The sequence below is a fragment of the Gambusia affinis genome, linkage group LG01 (genome assembly GCF_019740435.1).
Source record: "Gambusia affinis linkage group LG01, SWU_Gaff_1.0, whole genome shotgun sequence".
NCBI classification, from domain to species: Eukaryota; Metazoa; Chordata; class Actinopteri; order Cyprinodontiformes; family Poeciliidae; genus Gambusia; species Gambusia affinis.
Genome location: NC_057868.1, coordinates 22039085 through 22056869, shown reverse-complemented (window position 1 = coordinate 22056869; position 17785 = coordinate 22039085). Strand labels below are relative to the sequence as shown.

The following is a 17785-nucleotide window of genomic DNA, read 5'->3' as shown; positions in this document are numbered from 1 at the left end:
GAATAGATTAATTATATTCACATAACAATACTTTTATTATAAAGTTATTAACAACTTAAACACTAATAAGTTATTATTACACAAATAGATCATTTAAAAGTTGCAAAATTAAAATAAAAAACAAACTAAATACTGATGAATAAACTGATATAGCCCCATCCTAATAAACAAAAGGCAAAAAAGGAAATGGTCAGCTCAGACAGCCGAGGACGATGACATCCCTATCTGAAGGTTTCAGCTTGTTGGCGTTACTATGCTTCCGAGATGATCCCTCTAGGTGAAATGGATCTTGACGGGGAAGAAGGGGTGGAGGAGATGAACTCTTCATCAGAGTCCAAAAAGGATAAGTCCAGCTCAATGTCCTTGATGGAACGAATCTTTTCAACGCTAACAGGTAAAATGGAAAACATGGTCAATAACGTTGAAGACAAACTGGGACTAGAGTACCATTTAGTCCCAGTGTGAATGACTTATAACAATCTATACTCAAATTTCTCCAATCTGAAGACATTCTGGTACATTTAGACCATAGTTATATGGGTTTATGAGTGAATAATACAGAGAGAACTGATACAGCTCAGAAAGGGATTTACACAATGTTGACAAAAGTATCCTTTCATCTGCCTTCACACACACATGGGAACTAGAGGAATGTCTATTCTGAACCCACAGGGTTAGATATGATATGAGCAAACTGGTTAAGTTCTTCCACGCAAAATGCAATAATACATGTTATGAACACTGGTTTGTGTACTGGTGCTCAATCATGTGCTAACAGGAAGAAGCCATTTTCCAAATGTTCCCACAGGGTTGGGATGTTGAAATGGTACAAAAATGCTGTGGTTCACTGCCAGGACAACCAGTCTGACACCATCCTCATGTAGAGGGAGTGGAGTGGTACAGAAACCAGCTGGGGCTGGGCACAGCTGGAGCAGAAGAGAACTGCTGGTAGGTCTCAAAAAGAGCAAAAAAGCAGTTCAGCTCGTCTCCCATTGATGCATTCAGGATCCCCCACTGTTGGTTTCTGGTGTTTAGGCAGAGTCCTGTCACAGCAGAGCAAAGTGCAACCTGCCCATTGCATACCAACATCGTATTGTGGAAGTAGGTTTCAGAAATGATGAGAACGCACTGATGTCCATTGAGTTTCATTTTCAGATGATCCATTTTATGCACCAGAGATCTGGCTTTGGAGAACTACGGGCTTGAATGAAGTGACTTGTGTGAAGGTGAGATTCACAGGGGCAGGAAAGACTGTGAGGATGTTAATTTAACAATACAGTAAAAAATAAACTTATATTTACACAATCTGAATGTTTTACGAGTAGAGCAGCTCCTGCTATAATAGTTATTTGAAATAGTTCAAAAATAACCAATGGAGTTAAAAATTGTTGTTAAGCCTCATTGTTTCCATCTTCTACCTGAAGGTGCAAGCTGAAATAAATTATGTGCTTTTAATTTTTTTTCAATTTTTTTTTGTATTATTTCCTGAGACAACAAGAATGGTAGATTTCGTTGGGATTGGGGAGGGAGTGGCCAATTATTCAATGGCACTAGAAATAAGCCCTTGGAGAATCGTTTTCTTTGCAAGCCAGCAGCTAGCATATATGAAGATGCTCTCCATACAGCAAAAGTAAAGGGCCAGGAGAAACTAATGGGACAGCCAGTTTGTATTCCAGAGTCTAGTAACGAAAGTTTTAGCTGCTGTACATTTTTTTTTACACTTGAGGCAGGATTTGGAACGGCAGACAAAATGTCCACACTGGTCTAGAGCCCAGTAGAGGAAATGTAATAACTTTAAGTCGTACACAAGTGGCATCCCATCATGGTGTTAGTCTCAAATTCACTGTTGCTTTTCAGAGTGACCTATTTGTTCAGTCTCAGTGGTAGATTTCATACAGCTGCAGAAGCCACTGGAACACCTGCATCCAATGATTTGGATCAGGGAGCAAATACTTTTGGCAACATTGTGTCTTTGCAAATGAACGCATCATTTTAAAGATTTCATTTACCGTGGTTTTTTGTCCAGGCTCACCAGCTCGTCATGCCACACAAGATCGGCAATAACAACACCATAGACATTTACTAGCACATTCACCGCGGTAAGGAAATGGTCTCTGAAGGGCACAGAAGAGAACAAATATGGTGTCAGACTGAACTATGTTTTTCTTGAAGGTTTACTCTCCCTCAATCTACAACAACCAGATGCACCAGGTCTTCTATAGCTCAGACTGTTGTTGACTTCAGACTCCAAGTGTAGTCTTATCAATCATTACTTCACAAGCTCTCCTCAGGCTTTCTCCACTACTTGGTAAACCTAGAAATTCATTTATTATGCAAGTTAAAGATCATGTCCTGGTCAAGAATAATTTCAAGCTGTCTGATAACAGACCAGCATAACTCCATCCAGAGTGACTACACAGTTTGATATTGAAAGTACTCTTTAAACACAAGTAGCAGGCTTTGAGAATCAAGTTGGACCTACATAATCCACTCCAACGCAATCAGAAGGACAGCTTCCTCTGCAGGCAGTCCTACAGCTGTCAGAATCAGGATAGTGGTCTCAGCTCCTATCGCTGGGATCCCTGCAGTTCCAAAGGTGACAATGGAACTAGACAAGCTGCAAACCAAGCAAAATCTCAATTAGCATCTCTGTTCCAGTAACAGAAATACCACAATCTGCAACTTCATCAAGCCTTTCCTACTGTCCAGTTGGTTCAGTTCAAAATTTACAGTGAAAATATCTATAAATATCCTGAAACACCACCAGATTGAATTAATAGAGTGCTTAGTTATTGACGTACTGCCTCAACCTTTATCCAAGGTTTCTTCCTCTGGCTCCAGGCCTCGAGGGCCGGTCCCCTGCAACCTTTAGATGTATCTCTACTTCAACACACCTGAGTCAAATAATGAGGTTATTAGCAGGACTCTGGAGAACTTGACTGAACGTAGGAGTTGATTCAGCTGTTGGATTCAAGTGTGTTGGACCAGGGAGACATCTTAGAGTTGCAGGACACCGGCCCTCGAGAACCAGGATTGTCCACCTTCAGTGTAGCCACGACTCTGCCCAATTCAGTTTAATGTTTGTGATTCTACTGTACCAGTTGGTAACTTGGACTCAGGCTTTACAGGTCGGTTTTTTGTTCATTTGATTTTCTGCACCAGATACATCAATAAGTAGCAGATCAATAACCTGCTACAGCAACAGATACTGATCAGTGTAAATCAGAGGTTGTGGAGGTAGACTTGTTCATTGTCATTTTTACTTTTTTAATATCATAACAGAACCAAAACACACCAAATTCCACATCACACTGACATATTACGGTTTTCAAAGTCAAACAATCATAAGTGAATTACTTCACTCTTTTTCAGTATTATTAATTTTTATTTTTAGCAAAACTTTTCCCTGACCTTATTATCCAGTTGCTGTGGGGTTGACAATTAGTAGCAAAGCACTACCCTTTTTTTCTTTTACAGATTTAAGATTTAGCATGTTATAGTGACAACTTGACAGTGAAAACAAATGGTAGGGATCATCGCCAATACGATTTTTGCCCTCCAACAGCGAGCTGGTGACTCTCCAAAGGAAGCAGATCCCTCTATGTGTATCATATTCTCTGCAGTGAATGAAAACGTTTTGAAATCAGGAAATATTTCTTCAATGATCAAAAATTGACAAAACTCTATGAATGAGGAGTTTTCTTATAGCAGCTGCCTGCCAAGATGGCTGTCAGTTACAACGTTAACAGAGGTGTGATGTCACATGACAACTATGTATTGCTCTGGGCCCCTGCAAAGGGGAAATGCTACCCACTTGGCAAATCACTGCTCTTAACAATCCCAGCATGCACCTTTTCTGAATTCCATGCACTTATATGAAGCAGCTTACCCAATGGCGATTAGCTGGCCGACACCTAGCGTGATATCATGAAGCTGGGCAATAAAGATGGTAGCGGTCACTTCATAGAACGCCATTCCAGTTCTATTGATGCTGGTGACAATGGGCAACATAAGGCGGCAGAGTTTCTTATTGATCTTCACGTTCTGTTCACAGCATTGCAAGGTGACGGGCAGAGCGGCGGCGCTTTGGTAGAAAGCACATCTTTTATTGGTGTATGAACATACTAGAGAAGTGTCATGATTTTTCAACAAACAGAACATTTCACCTGGACGCGATGATAAATGCTGTCGACAAAGCCCTAAAGATTTGCTTGAAGATAAGAAAAGGGTTCTTTCTGGTGAGAATGATGTAAATCATGGGGAAAAGAAGGAAGGCTTCGGTTGCTAGCCTGAACAACAAAACAAAGTTACACTTAGTGTTAGAGATGCATTAAGTATTCACTGGTTGTTAAACATTTATTCGCACATTTATGAATAAATGTACGAATAACCTCTTTATACATTTTATCATGGTAAAACCTGACAGATGAATGTGTTTGGGGGATTTTTATATGATTTGCTAACACACAGTACTGCATCACAGTAAAATGGAATGAAAATTATGATAACACTTTTTTGACGGGTTGTGAATAAGACTGTCATGACACATTCATAAACATGACAAAACACCTGTCATGAACATGAATAAATCTTCCTGAATATTTATGATTGTTGTCATAAAGTGTCCTTTGGTAAATCCTGACACTTTTAATACAAAGTTGACATTATTCAAAATGTCTTCGTTATGCTTTCACCTATAGAGGTCGGGGATATACATATACCAGATTACCCCAAGGATTCACTGATAGCCCATCCATTTTTTGCCAAGCAATTAGTTTCTGATTAGCAGATTTCCAAATCTCAAACAAAAGTCAACTCTTGGTGTGTGTTGATGACCTATTAATAGTATCAGAAAGTGATGAAGCGTGCAGAAGCGACTCGCTCGTGCTGCTGCACCACCTCTGTAAAACAGGCAACAAAGTCAACAAAGATAAACTGCAGTGGGTAAAAAGGGATTTCAATTACCAAGGTCATACCCTGTCTGCTGAATGGAAACAGATACAGCAGACAAGTCTGTGTTAAAAAAACAATCCTCAAGGAAACATGAGACCAAAAAGAGGAAGTTTCCCAAAACCTTCTTAACCATTCCAGGCAATGCATATGGATTTTGATGAACTTACACAAAGTGGGCCATATAAATATTGTTTGGTAATGATTGATGCATTTTCTAAATGGGTTGAAATAGTCCCTGCAAAGCACGCAGATGCCTTGACAGTAGCTAAAGCCATATGTAAAACTATTATTCCAACACATGGCATACCACAAACTATTTATAGTGATAATGGGCCACATTTTGTAAACAAGGTGATACAAAATATGGCTACTCATTTAGGAATGACATTAAAAAAATCATTTTTCGTACCGCCCACAAAGTGCCGGCCTCGTTGAGAAAACGAATGGAACTGTAAAAAATAGATTAAGGAAATGTATGGAATCACCTAACAGGTTGTGGCCAGAATGTTTAGATTTGGTAAAGTTGTACATAAAAATTACACCCACACAGGAAGGTTTAACACCATTTGAAATAATTCATGGAAGACCTTACAGATTACCAATATTTTCTGCAGATTTACAGAATGCAGATGAGGAGAAAACATTGGCAGATTATATGATCAGGACAGAAAGAGGTGTCAAATGCAAATTTACTGCCCTCTGACTCTTCTCCCACAGGAAACCACTCCCATTAAGCCAGAAGACTGGGTCTACATTAAAGTCATAAAAAGAAAGATCTGGGCCAGTCCACGGTGAGAGGGACCATTCCAAGTGCTGATAACTACACCAACTGCTGTAAAGATTGCTGAAAGACCCAGCTGAATACATCTCAGTCACTGTAAGGTACAGAGGGTGTTAGACCCTTAATTCAGAGTGAGGGGGAAGCCTGACTTCAAAGGGGTCCTGCCGTTTAGGGCAGTTCGTTTCAACGTCAGAGAAGAATTCGACAGATCCTCACTCTGCTAGGCTGGGGGTCCTGAGCAGCAATGGGGCCTCCACATGCCAGGTGGATCCTCTACTGTGTGGTGACTGCAGCATGTATACTGCTTTGGAGAGAAGCAGACACATCCTCCCTCCAGACTCATCCACATGACTACAGCACCAACTTGTGGTGGCAACTGATGAACAGGACTGCATATGAGGGAAATGAGACCAACTGCTATGTGTGTGCACAGCTACCCTACTCTACACACAACTCTGGTCTGAGACCTGGAAACATAACTGAACAACAACAAATCTGTTTATATGGAGCAAGCACACATCCAGGCTACAACAAATCGTCTACTTACAAGGATATTTGGGAAAACCAAAACTATTCCAAACTGTTTCCCAGTGAGTACCTACATTTAACACCACTGCTCACAGATCTGTGTTCCCCCATATGTGACACCATGCCCCTGCCACAGATGGACCTCCGACTACCAGAAGTAATCACTTTGGTTAGTTTTAAGCCAGGAGCCCTTGGTGTCTGTGTGTATAACAATGGCACTACCGTTTTGGGGACTGTCCGATGGAACCTGTGTAACAAAATCTACACTTTCTGTGACAAGAAGGCAGACTCTTTCGACTGTGAGGTCTGCTATGCAACAAACCATGCCAGTTCCAAAAGATGGAAGTATGACTGTAAGTGTACCAGCTATAACCTTCTCAAGGTGAGGAAGTTCGACATCAGCAACAAGACCAGAGGACGTCAAGATTTCATCATCTGCAGCACCATCGTTCCAGGACACAGAGGATCTAAGACAATGGCAGACTGGTACTTTCTGTGTAGACACACTGCTTATGCTTCGCTTCCCAAGAACTGGAGAGGACTGTGTGCCTTGGTTCCCCTCTCCAACCCCGTGACTTTTCTGAAAAAGGCCCAGGACACTCACAGCCATGGACACTACCGCACTAAGAGAGACGTCATGCTGGAAGTCCAAAGGTGGGGAGGCCTTACTACAAAATCTTGAGTTCCTTGGAAATTCAAGATCTGGGGTGGCGGAGAAACGTTTATGCAAGGCCTATTCCCATGGATAGGAGTAGCTGAAGTTCAAGACCATGTTGAGATCAACAGGTACGCCCTACTGCGCCTCATTAACAACACATACCAGCTAGCCAACGGCACCGCAAAAGAACTGACTGTGTTGAGAAACATGGTTCTGCAAAACCATGTTGTGTTACATTTTCTCACAGCCTCTCAAGGAGGTGTCTGCAAGATCATAGGTTCAATGTGCTGCACATTCGTCCCTGACAAAACAGGAACTGGTGGAAGTATTCATGATGCCCTATATGAATTGCAAGAGCTTAAGGACTATGTGGACAGTGTAACTCAGGGGTCACAGCCTTTTGACCTTGTTTCTTGGCTCGCCTCAGGACCCTGGTGGAAGCTCTTGTTAAAGATTGGAACACCCATCTTGACTGTACTGATCCTATTCTGTCTTTTTACAACCTGCATCATTCCATGTCTTCGTAGCATGACACTAAAGACAGTTAACACTGCTCTGATCACCTACCAGATTGTCAGGGTAACCTCTGACACGGATGAAGACTACATTTTGCTCCAGAAGAATGAAGATGAACTGAAAACAGCAACATATGACAATGTCCTGTAATTAATAAACAGATTAAATCATTTGCTTGATGACTCCTACACTGAAAATGTGAAAACACGTGGTGTTAGTGATGAAATAAATATGCATTTGGTTTTTTACTGTTTCTTTTATACATTATATATATTATATTCATTATATCTATATATATATATATATATATATATATATATATATATATATATATATATATATATATATATATATATATATATATGTAGTATGCATTATTAAAAAAACTGTAATCCATTTTTCTTTCTTTTTTATAGTTTGCATAGCTTTTATGTAACAATGATAAAAGGAGGAAACATTAGAATAATTATGTTTTGTTATCATTCTTACATTAGCAGTTTTACTAGTTTTGTTTTTCTTTCATAGGTTTAGTATTCACAGCCCAGAGAGGAGGAATTTGTTAAGCCATGTGAAAGACGAAACTTGCTTTTGCCCCTAAACCTTGAAGCTGCAGTTGTTTCTTATCTTGGGATACTTTCTAAATAGCCTGTGTGTAGAATGTTAGTTTCTGCCTTCTTTTCTTTCTTTCTCTATTCAGAATGACCTCTCTCCACATTCCAGTCCTACTCTGTTTTGTAATAAAAGACCAGTTCTGATGCAGAGAGTCAGAACGCATGGTAAACACCTTGAAGAAGTGGTTTGCTATGTTTTCTCCTTTTGCAAAAGACTTGATTGAAAACTAAAACGGTTTGTTTTTATGAAGATTTGAAAATACCTATCACAGACATCTTGCTGTAAAACTTTAGGATCAATTAAATTAATAAATTTAAGACTAAACAAAATGGCAGAACAATATTCAATCAAGACCTGCAGCTGAACAAAAGCTGCAGGTCTTGTTCAGACCTGCTAATAATAATATTACCACATAAAGCTACAAAGTATTGAAAGTTTAATCGGTAATACTTTTATAACAGCAAATGTATGTCAAATCATGATTTGCTGGTTAATGTCAAGTTGTCATAACAGACAATTTTGAATAAAGTCAACTTTGTATTAAAAGTGTCATGATGTACCGAATGACACTTTATGACAACAGTTATAAATATTCAAGAGGACTTACTCATGTTCATGACAGGTGTTATGTCATGATTTTGAGCTTTGCTCTTTCCTTGAGGAGTGGAGCTTGAGACAACTGATCTAAACCATTGCATGCTCTCTTTAGTTGAAGGTTTAGATTCACTATGCTGAAGGAAGACTGACCTCGCCGCAGTCTAAAGTATTTTTCTGCCTCTAACATACTGTATATTCTCGTAGGATTGATCTGCACGAAGCTCAAACTCTAACCTTCTTCCCCTTTCTTAATTGAAGCTTGGAAAATTGTTTTAGAAATTAACCCTAACTCAAACTTGCCCAGAACGTCCTCTCTGATGTGTCTGCTGAGTTTTTTGGTCTTTATGATGCTGTTTATTCACTCATGTTCTCTAACAAACATCTGAGGCCAAACAGAACTTCTGAAGGGAAGTGCATGAACTGGACCAGGGGCCTCACGCATAAAAGAGTGGGCAGTTTTCACACTAAAACTTGGAAACTATACGGAAAAATTTAGAAAAGTGCAGGGCACAAAAAAAAAAAATCTGTCTCTAAACATAAATGATGAAAATGTCAGTAAAATCTATAAAATTGTTCTGTAAATATATTCATAGCAAAGTTTTCTTCTCATGTCACTCAGGTAGAGTTCAGTGCTGCTACCTCAGGAGCAGTGATATCAGTTTGGTAGCAAAGATGAAAAGAAAATGGTAGTTGGACATACCCTGCAGCAACCACTCCTACAAACTTTGTGAGCTTAAAGACAGCATCCCAGTCAGGCACATCCAACACATGTTCTGCGATCAGGAACAAAACTCCAATTGGCAAGTACCTGAAACAAAAAAAACAAAAAAAAAGGTTTAATGAAAAGGGTAAAAAGAAATTACATCTGCTCAGATACTGTCTGATCTTACCACAAGATCCAGAAGACTATGACTTTTATGGCATCATTGAGGCATTGACTGGCCTCCACAGTGCTTCTTGCCTCGTGTCCAATCCTATTTAATATGATGCCGATGACAAATGACCAGATGACCAGTCCTAACATGTTGGGTCCATCAACATACTTGCCTATTAGTTTAGTCTCAGTGCTATTCTGCACAAAAAAACACAAGTAGGCGGGTCCAGCCCTCTGACAACCATATTGTAGTAGCACATCACCTTATTGGACAATGCATTTCATAATATGTCAACATAAAACCATTGACTTTGGAGTATTTAATATGCATTTCTTTTGTAAAAGACCACTCTAAGGCACTGCATAATTGTGAAATGGAAAGACACAAATTCAAATGTTAAACCCTTTAGATACAAAAATAAATAAAGCGAAAAGGAGCCGAATGGAAAGTAAAAGAGGGAACCAGCAAGGAGTGACTGAGAAAGAGGTGTATCAATACTGTTCGGTTAAATGCTGAACAAAGATCTGGGCTGATGAGCAAATGGGTTGCAGGTGTGAGAAGAGAAACAGGCTGAGAAGAGAGAAAGAGGAAGTGGCACAAAGGGCGAGGGAGAGCAGACTTGGGACTAGGAATTGAATCTAACAAAAATAATTAGACATAAGAAACATAATGAAAACTAGAATAACTAAGGAAAGGACTAGACACAAAAAATAAATATTACTAGAATAACTAAGAAGAAACAGATGTAAAAATAGAAACAAGGCAGATCAAAGTAGGTTAGGAACACAAATAATGACTAAACAAAAAACAAACTCAAACAACCCAAGATCCTGACAGTATGAGTGTTTACATGGTTGTTTATCCTATGTGCCTCTGTTCCCCTGTGATGCACCCCTCCTGACACTTAATGACAACTATGGCGCACCTTGCTGTCACATTGGCAAACACCACCTCCCCATTCAGGCTATAAATTAGAAGAAACTGAAGGCCATTTATTTTTTTTCTTCTTCAATTTAAGTTTGTGGCTGTAAAATGATCTTTATTTCCTATAATGAAAACAAAGATCAAAATAAAATACTCACCTGTGTTGGATCAAGTAAGAAGCCAGGTTCTTTTCTTTGAATCTGAACAATCTCAGTCTTGTACTGGGAGAAAAAAAAAAGAAACTGTGTTAAATTTACAAACCCCAAATGGGAAATTACACAGTGAGTTGTGGGCCAGAATAAAAGCATACCTGCTCATAGAAAGCCTGAAAGAAGCTCTCTGGAACCATGTTCCTATGCGAGCAAAAGGAGAGTCAGAAAATAACTGAGATAAGTGTTAAAGACAAAAAACTTGATGATATCATTTTGCCCAGTCTCATCTCACAAAAACCTGTATAGTTGAACTAATAGTAGTCAAAGATGATAAAATCTCACATTTAACATAAAACCTGAAAATGCAGATCATGAATTTTGTCTCACCTTACAAGATCCTGCATGATCACGTGCAAGACGAAGGTTGACACCTCCTCGTCTGAAGTGTGTACTTCATGATCTCCCATACCAGGCCGGATTGTGAGAGCCAGAAACATTGCTGTAACACAAAGTATCAGGCAGGATGTCAAAAGCAATAACACAGTACAAAGATAGCGGTCTTCATAAATCCATCCATCCATCTTCTTCTGCTTATCCGGGGTCGGGTCGCGGGGATAGCAGCTTCAGAAGGGAGGCCCAGCCTTCCCTCTCCCCAGCCACTTCCACCAGCTCCTCCGGAGGAATCGCAAGGCGTTCCCAGGTCAGCCGAGAGACATAGTCCCTCCAGCGTGTCCTGGGTCTTCCCCGGGTTCTCTTCCCAGTGGGACGTGCCTGGAACACCTCACCAGGGAGGCGTCCAGGAGGCATCCTAACCAGATGCTCGAGCCACCTCAACTGACTCCTCTCAGCATGAAGGAGCAGCGGCTCTATTCTGAGTCCCTCCCGGATGACTGAGCTTCTCACCCTATCTCTAAGGGAGAGCCCAGCCACCCTACGGAGAAAACCCATTTCGGCCGCTTGTATGCGCGGTCTCATTCTTTCAGTCATGACCCAAAGCTCATGACCAGAGATGAGGGTGGGAACGTAGATCGACCGGTAAATTGAGAGCTTCGCTTTTTGGCTCAGCTCTCTCTTCACCACGACGCACCGGTACAGCGCCTGCTTGACGGCAGACGCTGCGCCAATCTGCCTGTCGATATCCCGCTCCCTTCTTCCCCCATTCGTGAACATGATCCCGAGATACTTGAACTCCTCCACTTGTGGGCTTGGAACGGCAGGACCCCCCCCCCCCCCCGACCCGGAGAAGGCACTCTACCCTCACTCTTCATAAATTTATTCTAAAATTCGCTGCCCATGATAAATTTACCAAGAATTACGACTATGAAGGTAGAGCCACAGACGAAGGTTCCTGTGATGATGGCTGTTTTCCGGGACATTTTGGTGTTTAATCCAGTTACTCCTGAGAAAAGAGAGCAGAACCAGAATTTCTTCTGAAGGCTAAGTTGTGAGAAGGACAACATGCCAGTTCATATGTGTCCTAACAATAGTCTTGATTTCAGAACTGATCTTCATGTTCTTTTACTTTTTAGTTATAAGAAATAAATGTAAGAATATCAGATGAGTAATATATAGATACAGATATTATCACATGTTTTAATGAACATTTTTACAAAATATCCTCAAAAAGATAAGTGAGCATCTTTTCAATCTATCTCTATAACAATTATAAGTTAATATACCAGGTATCTGAATTCGTATTTATCTTGCCTGCAAGCACGCTTGTCACGATCAGGGGTACAGCGAACATCTTAAGCATGTTTATAAGCACTTCCCCTGGTGTATTTATCCATTCTTTTATTTTTTCAGTTATAACAAATGTAGCCCTCAGCAGAAACCCAAGGCCGAACCCTGTAGGGCAAAAAAAAAAAAAAAAACAACAACATAAAAATTCATACAAAATAGATATGAAAAAAACCGTATGAATTAATTAGGAGTGCTTTAATAAAAATAGCAAATGATACATTTTGCAGATATATTCTCCATTTTTTTCAGTTTGTGTAAAGGCAACATTATACCCAAATGCTGAATAAGCACAGAGAGTCTTTCATGCATTTCATCAACATGTGCAAAATTATGACTAACTACATGTCATTTACACAATTAACCTTGACAACAGACTAGACTGGAGATGCAACAGTCAAGCCATCTATAAAAAGGGACAAAGCAGACTGGACTTCTTGAGGAAGCTGAGATCTTTCAAGGTTTGCAGCAAGATGGAGTTGCAGCAACTGTTCGAGTTGCAACATTAGACCTAAAAAGGCTCAACAGCCTGAAAAAGAAGGTTGGTTGTGTTCTGGTTCTGTTCTGGGGACAAATGTGGAACCTCTGGAGATGATGATGCAAGGAAGGATTCTTCATATGATCAACAAAATTATGGACAATCCTGAGGCTGTCTTGGAACTGTCTTCAGTCAGAGGACAGTGTGAGGCGCGCCTCCCCTGGGGGGCGCCAGAGCACTTTAGGGGAGGCGCGGTGCGAGGGAAAAAATAAACCGGAAAAGCTATCTGCTTGCTGTCTACTGATGTGAGAGAAACGTCTTTTACGCACACGATCAACTCTGTGGATTTAGGAAAAATTTGGTACTGCGGGGTGCGCGTGTGGAGCGGGGATCAGTGGAAATGTTTCCCACCTTAGAGGATGTTTTGGCCAGTGATGTCAGTAACGTTACTGTCGTCGGACCACTTTTTTTCAGTAACGAGTAATCTAACGCGTTGCTATTTCAAATCCAGTAGTCAGACTACAGTTACTTATCAAAATCATTTTTGCGTTATTGTGCGTTACTATCTTCTTTTGTTATTTAATCGTATTTCCTCTACGCATCTTGTCGAGTGACCGACGTCTCTATGCGACAGAAATGTAAACAATGGAGGGAGATGCGCATTTTGTTGGTGGAAAAACTGGAACTATTTTGAGTTTCTGTCGCCAAGTCCGATTATTACAAGCGGCTTTGGGCTTCTTTTTTTTTTTAAAGAAAATTTAACGAGTTGCTGGTTGCGCCTTTTTGGGCTCGTTTTTGAACGTGAAGTTACTCATTTGGGCTTGGAAATGAGCAGAGACTCATAATAAATCCCAGAATTTGTCCGTCATTGAGGTAGTTTTAATCAGTCTCTCCCTGTCCATCATTTGTTAATGTCAAGTGTTGAAGAAAATAATTATTTTTAGTGCTTAATACAGCTAATCTTACCCCAGGTGTAAAGGTTATAATGAACAGTCTGATTTTGAACAAATTTCTTAATTTTGGGGTAAGGGATTTGAAACTAAAACTACTCTATCAGTAAGTATTCAGGAGCAGGAAATTAATGCAGATCAAAGGAGATCTTTTAGGAGGTTCCTGCTGTGTTATCAGAAGCCCAGGAAGCCACAAAATTAGCATCTACTGCAGGGCAGAAGCCGGTTTGGTTCACAGAACATCAAAGGTCTTCCAGAACCACATATGGCATGGTTTAAACTAAATACAATATAGAATGTTGAGATCATTAACATTTTTCTAAGTATTAATAGCAAGTTTTTAACCAAAGTGCATTATCTAAGTTTAGAATGGTGAATGCTGAATGTATTTGAAAATTGTACTTTCTATGATAATATCTGAATCAAATGGAAATTGTTTCAATGAAAATGTGTTGTTTAGTATTAGAAAATTGTTCAGGATTTATGTGATAAGGCAAAGATTCAAATCTTTGGAGATGCTGATTGCAGACGAGAAAAACTAGGTTTGTGAAGGTAATCTTTCCTTGAACCAAATTACTGGATTTAGCTTTGTTAAGGAGAAGATAACGGGAGACACTCCGAATTTCACAGGTATCTGTGAAGTCTTGTTTTATGCTTTTATTTGCCCAAATGGCCCAGGATGCAGCTGCTTGCTCCATTGTTCTTCCAGAGAGCAAATGGCCTTTGATCTCTGGCGTAAAAAAGAGGAAGTTCTAAGTTTCTTTGAGTGTCCAGAGGAGAGCCTGGTTGGTCGAACTAGAGGTACACCTTAATTGACTACATTAAAAAGTTAAGAAACGCCTTCACTATAAAAGTTCGTGCACAGTAATAATAATTTAGATAGCTGTCTTATTCTGCCGTTTTGGCATCAGCCTTCTCCAAAGACATGTCTTTGCCTTTTCTTTCTCTGTCTTTGTCCATTTTTCTTTTAATTCTTTTGTCTCAGGTAATGAATGTATGTCTCTGTAATTCTGCAGTTTTCTTGTTAATTCATACGCTTCTTGTGTGGAATTAAACGCTGTAATTCTGTGACGTCATCACGCATTGTTGGTTCCTGATTGCCACACGCTGCTCGCCGGAAGAACCCGGGAAATAGGAAGAAAGAGAGAGCCAAGCTTTTTTCCAAATTAAGCTAACTTAGTAATTTCTTCCTTTAACACAAGTTAATATATTACCTCTGAATGACGTCGAGCTTCACGTTGCGCTCCAGAAAACTGCAAACATCGAGACCAATATGAACAGCGCAATAAACGTGTCCGTAGTTGGCAATAGTTATAATGGCAAGATAGCACCGTTATAATTATTAATATTACTGTAAGTGTCACAAATCTGTGCAACCATCTGAGCTGTGGAGCTACAGGAGGAGCTCTGTGCGCTGCACTGACACCAAATGCAGGGCCGTAACGCAGAACCTGGAGGCTGGGGGGAGAGGGGGCTTTAAAATCCTTCTTAGAGTTTTCCAGACAACAGTGGACCACACAAATTACTCGCGTTTTATTATTTTTTGTACAATCTCCTCTTCAGTTCAACCTTATCAGTGGAGACACATTGTTGATGTTGCCATTATAAAATAGCTGACAATTAAGTATTAGCAAAGATCAATGTGATTTTCACAGGAGGCGGAGCGTTGTTGTTAGCAGCTGCTGAAAGTAACTAAAAAGTTACTTTTAATGTAACTTAGTTACTTGCAAGTCAAGTAGTCAGTAATATAACTAAGTTACTTTTTCAAGGAGTAATAAGTAGTACGATTATAGTTACTTTTTCAAAGTAACTATGCCATCACTGGTTTTGGCCAGAGCAGGGCTGAAGGTGGAGTTTTTACAACTGAACTGTGACATGGAGCTCATGTCACAGTTCGGGGTCGCAGCAGGCATTGTGCTCCTTGGAGGGGGGCTCACCCTTTCATACTTTGAAAACCCCTGATGTAACACAAACCGCTAAAAGAGATCTTTCCTGGCAACAGCCATTATGATCTACAGTAATTGAAGAATCTGAACTAATGAGTTATGACAACATTTAATTTTCCTTTGGGATTAATAAAGTATTTTTGAATTGTTTCTGTTCACGGCTTTGATTTAAAGTGAATCAAATAAGTCCTTGCAGCTGTTCATTTGACATACAGGATCTTTTAGACAGAGTAATTAAACTGATTCTCTGAATGGAGAATATGAGGGAGGTTTGAAATTATTTTCTGAGCCTGTTTGATTATAGTTTAATTGAAAATGGTCTGAAGTGAAGCATACTGTTTGACCCCCAGTTGCAGCAGTTCATAGTGGTTTACAAAATAGAATAGAATATATTTTATTGATCCTCAAGGGGAAATTGCTTCATGTGACACAAGTGAGTTTAGCCTTCATTTGGACAGACTGGTTCCGAAACCAGGAAGAAATGCTGAACCTAACGATGCAGCTAACGATCCTTTCGCTATTTCAGTATGTTGTAAGAGCAACATCACTTTTTGACTGACACAGGAGGCCCTCAGCTTGCACAGAAAGTGTAGTTCCTAATGCCCTAGTCATACTGACCTATCCAAGCTGAGCAGTCCATGAGAGTGTGCTGTCAATTTGTATTCCAAAGAATAGGTCAAAAATAGGTTTGTCATGATTTCACTAGTTGAGAAGAACGCCACCCCTCAGACAGCCGGTAGAGTTGAGGAAACTCAGCGTTTTTAATACTTCAAGTGGGATTTCGAACAGACAAATGCTCGAGAATAGGTAGCTCTGGTACCTTAAATGACAGGAAGCATTGACAAGAAACCCACAACTCAGGATAAGAACAAAAACGAAAGACTAAATGCCTATGGAACGTAATCAGACAACGAGGCAAAGCCGTTACCATCAAGAAGACAATCAATTAACCAATAAATGGAAAACGCAACACACAAGAGGGCTAAAAGTAACATACAAGCAACACAAATTCCAAATCTCCACAAGGCTCCAGTGAGATTTGGACGTTAAGGATCAGAAAATGTTCCTCACAACAATGAAGACAGTTTTTAATCTGCTGTCAGTGATTAAATGTGATTTATCTGAAATGAGGCAGAGAATAGCTGTATCATCAGAAAATATGAACATGTAGTTGTTTGGTGTACTACAGTGTATTAAACTGCATTTCAGTATCGTTCAAAAAATATTAAACATTTTATCTGTGTATTAAATCTCACATTTAATGTACACTTGAAATAAAATTCAAGTTAAGCACATCTGCTTAACCACTAAGCATTGTGTCATCAATCAAAATTACAGTACAAATATAAATTAATTTAAAAAAACTTACGAATAGAAAAAAAGTTAGTACTTACCCAATATGACTCCCAACATACAAAATACCTGTAGTAGGCTTCCTCTCATTGTTTTTGTTTTTCTGTGTCAGACAGATGGACCAGTTACTCTCAGCTGTCCAAGACAGTTGTCCCACATTTAAAAAATGCCCTGCAAAGCATAATCAGTCTCTATGGATACCTTGGTAAAATAAATAACAATAATTCAAATTAAAAAATACCTTAATAATCCCAAAAGGAAATTAAATGTTGTTATTACTCACTAATACAAATTATTCAAAGCATTATTGTAGATTTTGATGGTTGTTGGCAGGAAAAATCTCTAGTAGCAATCTGGGAAGATATTTGTAGTTTTCTGTGTTACAGAACTTGTAATAATATGAACGTAATATATATATATATATATATATATATATATATATATATATATATATATATATATATATATATATATATAAATAAAGTGTTTTACTGTAATTTGATGTGCTAGCAATCCTGTTTCAATTGAGCTGATTTATTAATTTCTAGTTAAAAGAAATATTTTTATTTAAAATCAGTGTTAAAGTGATTTAAAAAGTTTCTAGTTTAAAGAGGATCTTGTTCCTTTTGGCAGTTTCTAGTTTAAAGAGGATCTTGTTCCTTTTGGCATCCAGATATCAGATTACATTTTGTGGAAAATGCCCAGAAAATTAGGCCTGGTTT

At 39.3% G+C, this 17785-nt stretch overlaps 1 protein-coding gene across 1 annotated transcript; it reads right to left on the bottom strand.

Moving 5' to 3' along the window:
• Window positions 1–251: 251 nt before the first annotated feature.
• LOC122819391 (excitatory amino acid transporter 3-like) lies at window positions 252–17205 on the bottom strand. Its single transcript, XM_044096487.1, has 14 exons — window positions 17105–17205; window positions 16329–16530; window positions 12304–12444; window positions 11903–11995; window positions 10984–11095; window positions 10755–10797; window positions 10603–10665; window positions 9536–9717; window positions 9346–9453; window positions 4167–4289; window positions 3890–4084; window positions 2483–2617; window positions 2010–2114; window positions 252–387 (listed from the first exon to the last, which is right to left on the bottom strand). Exons 2-14 carry the CDS (start codon window positions 16348–16350, stop codon window positions 252–254), a joined length of 1458 nt encoding a protein of 485 aa, XP_043952422.1. The 5' UTR covers window positions 16351–16530; window positions 17105–17205.
• Between the last annotated feature and the right edge of the window lie 580 nt (window positions 17206–17785).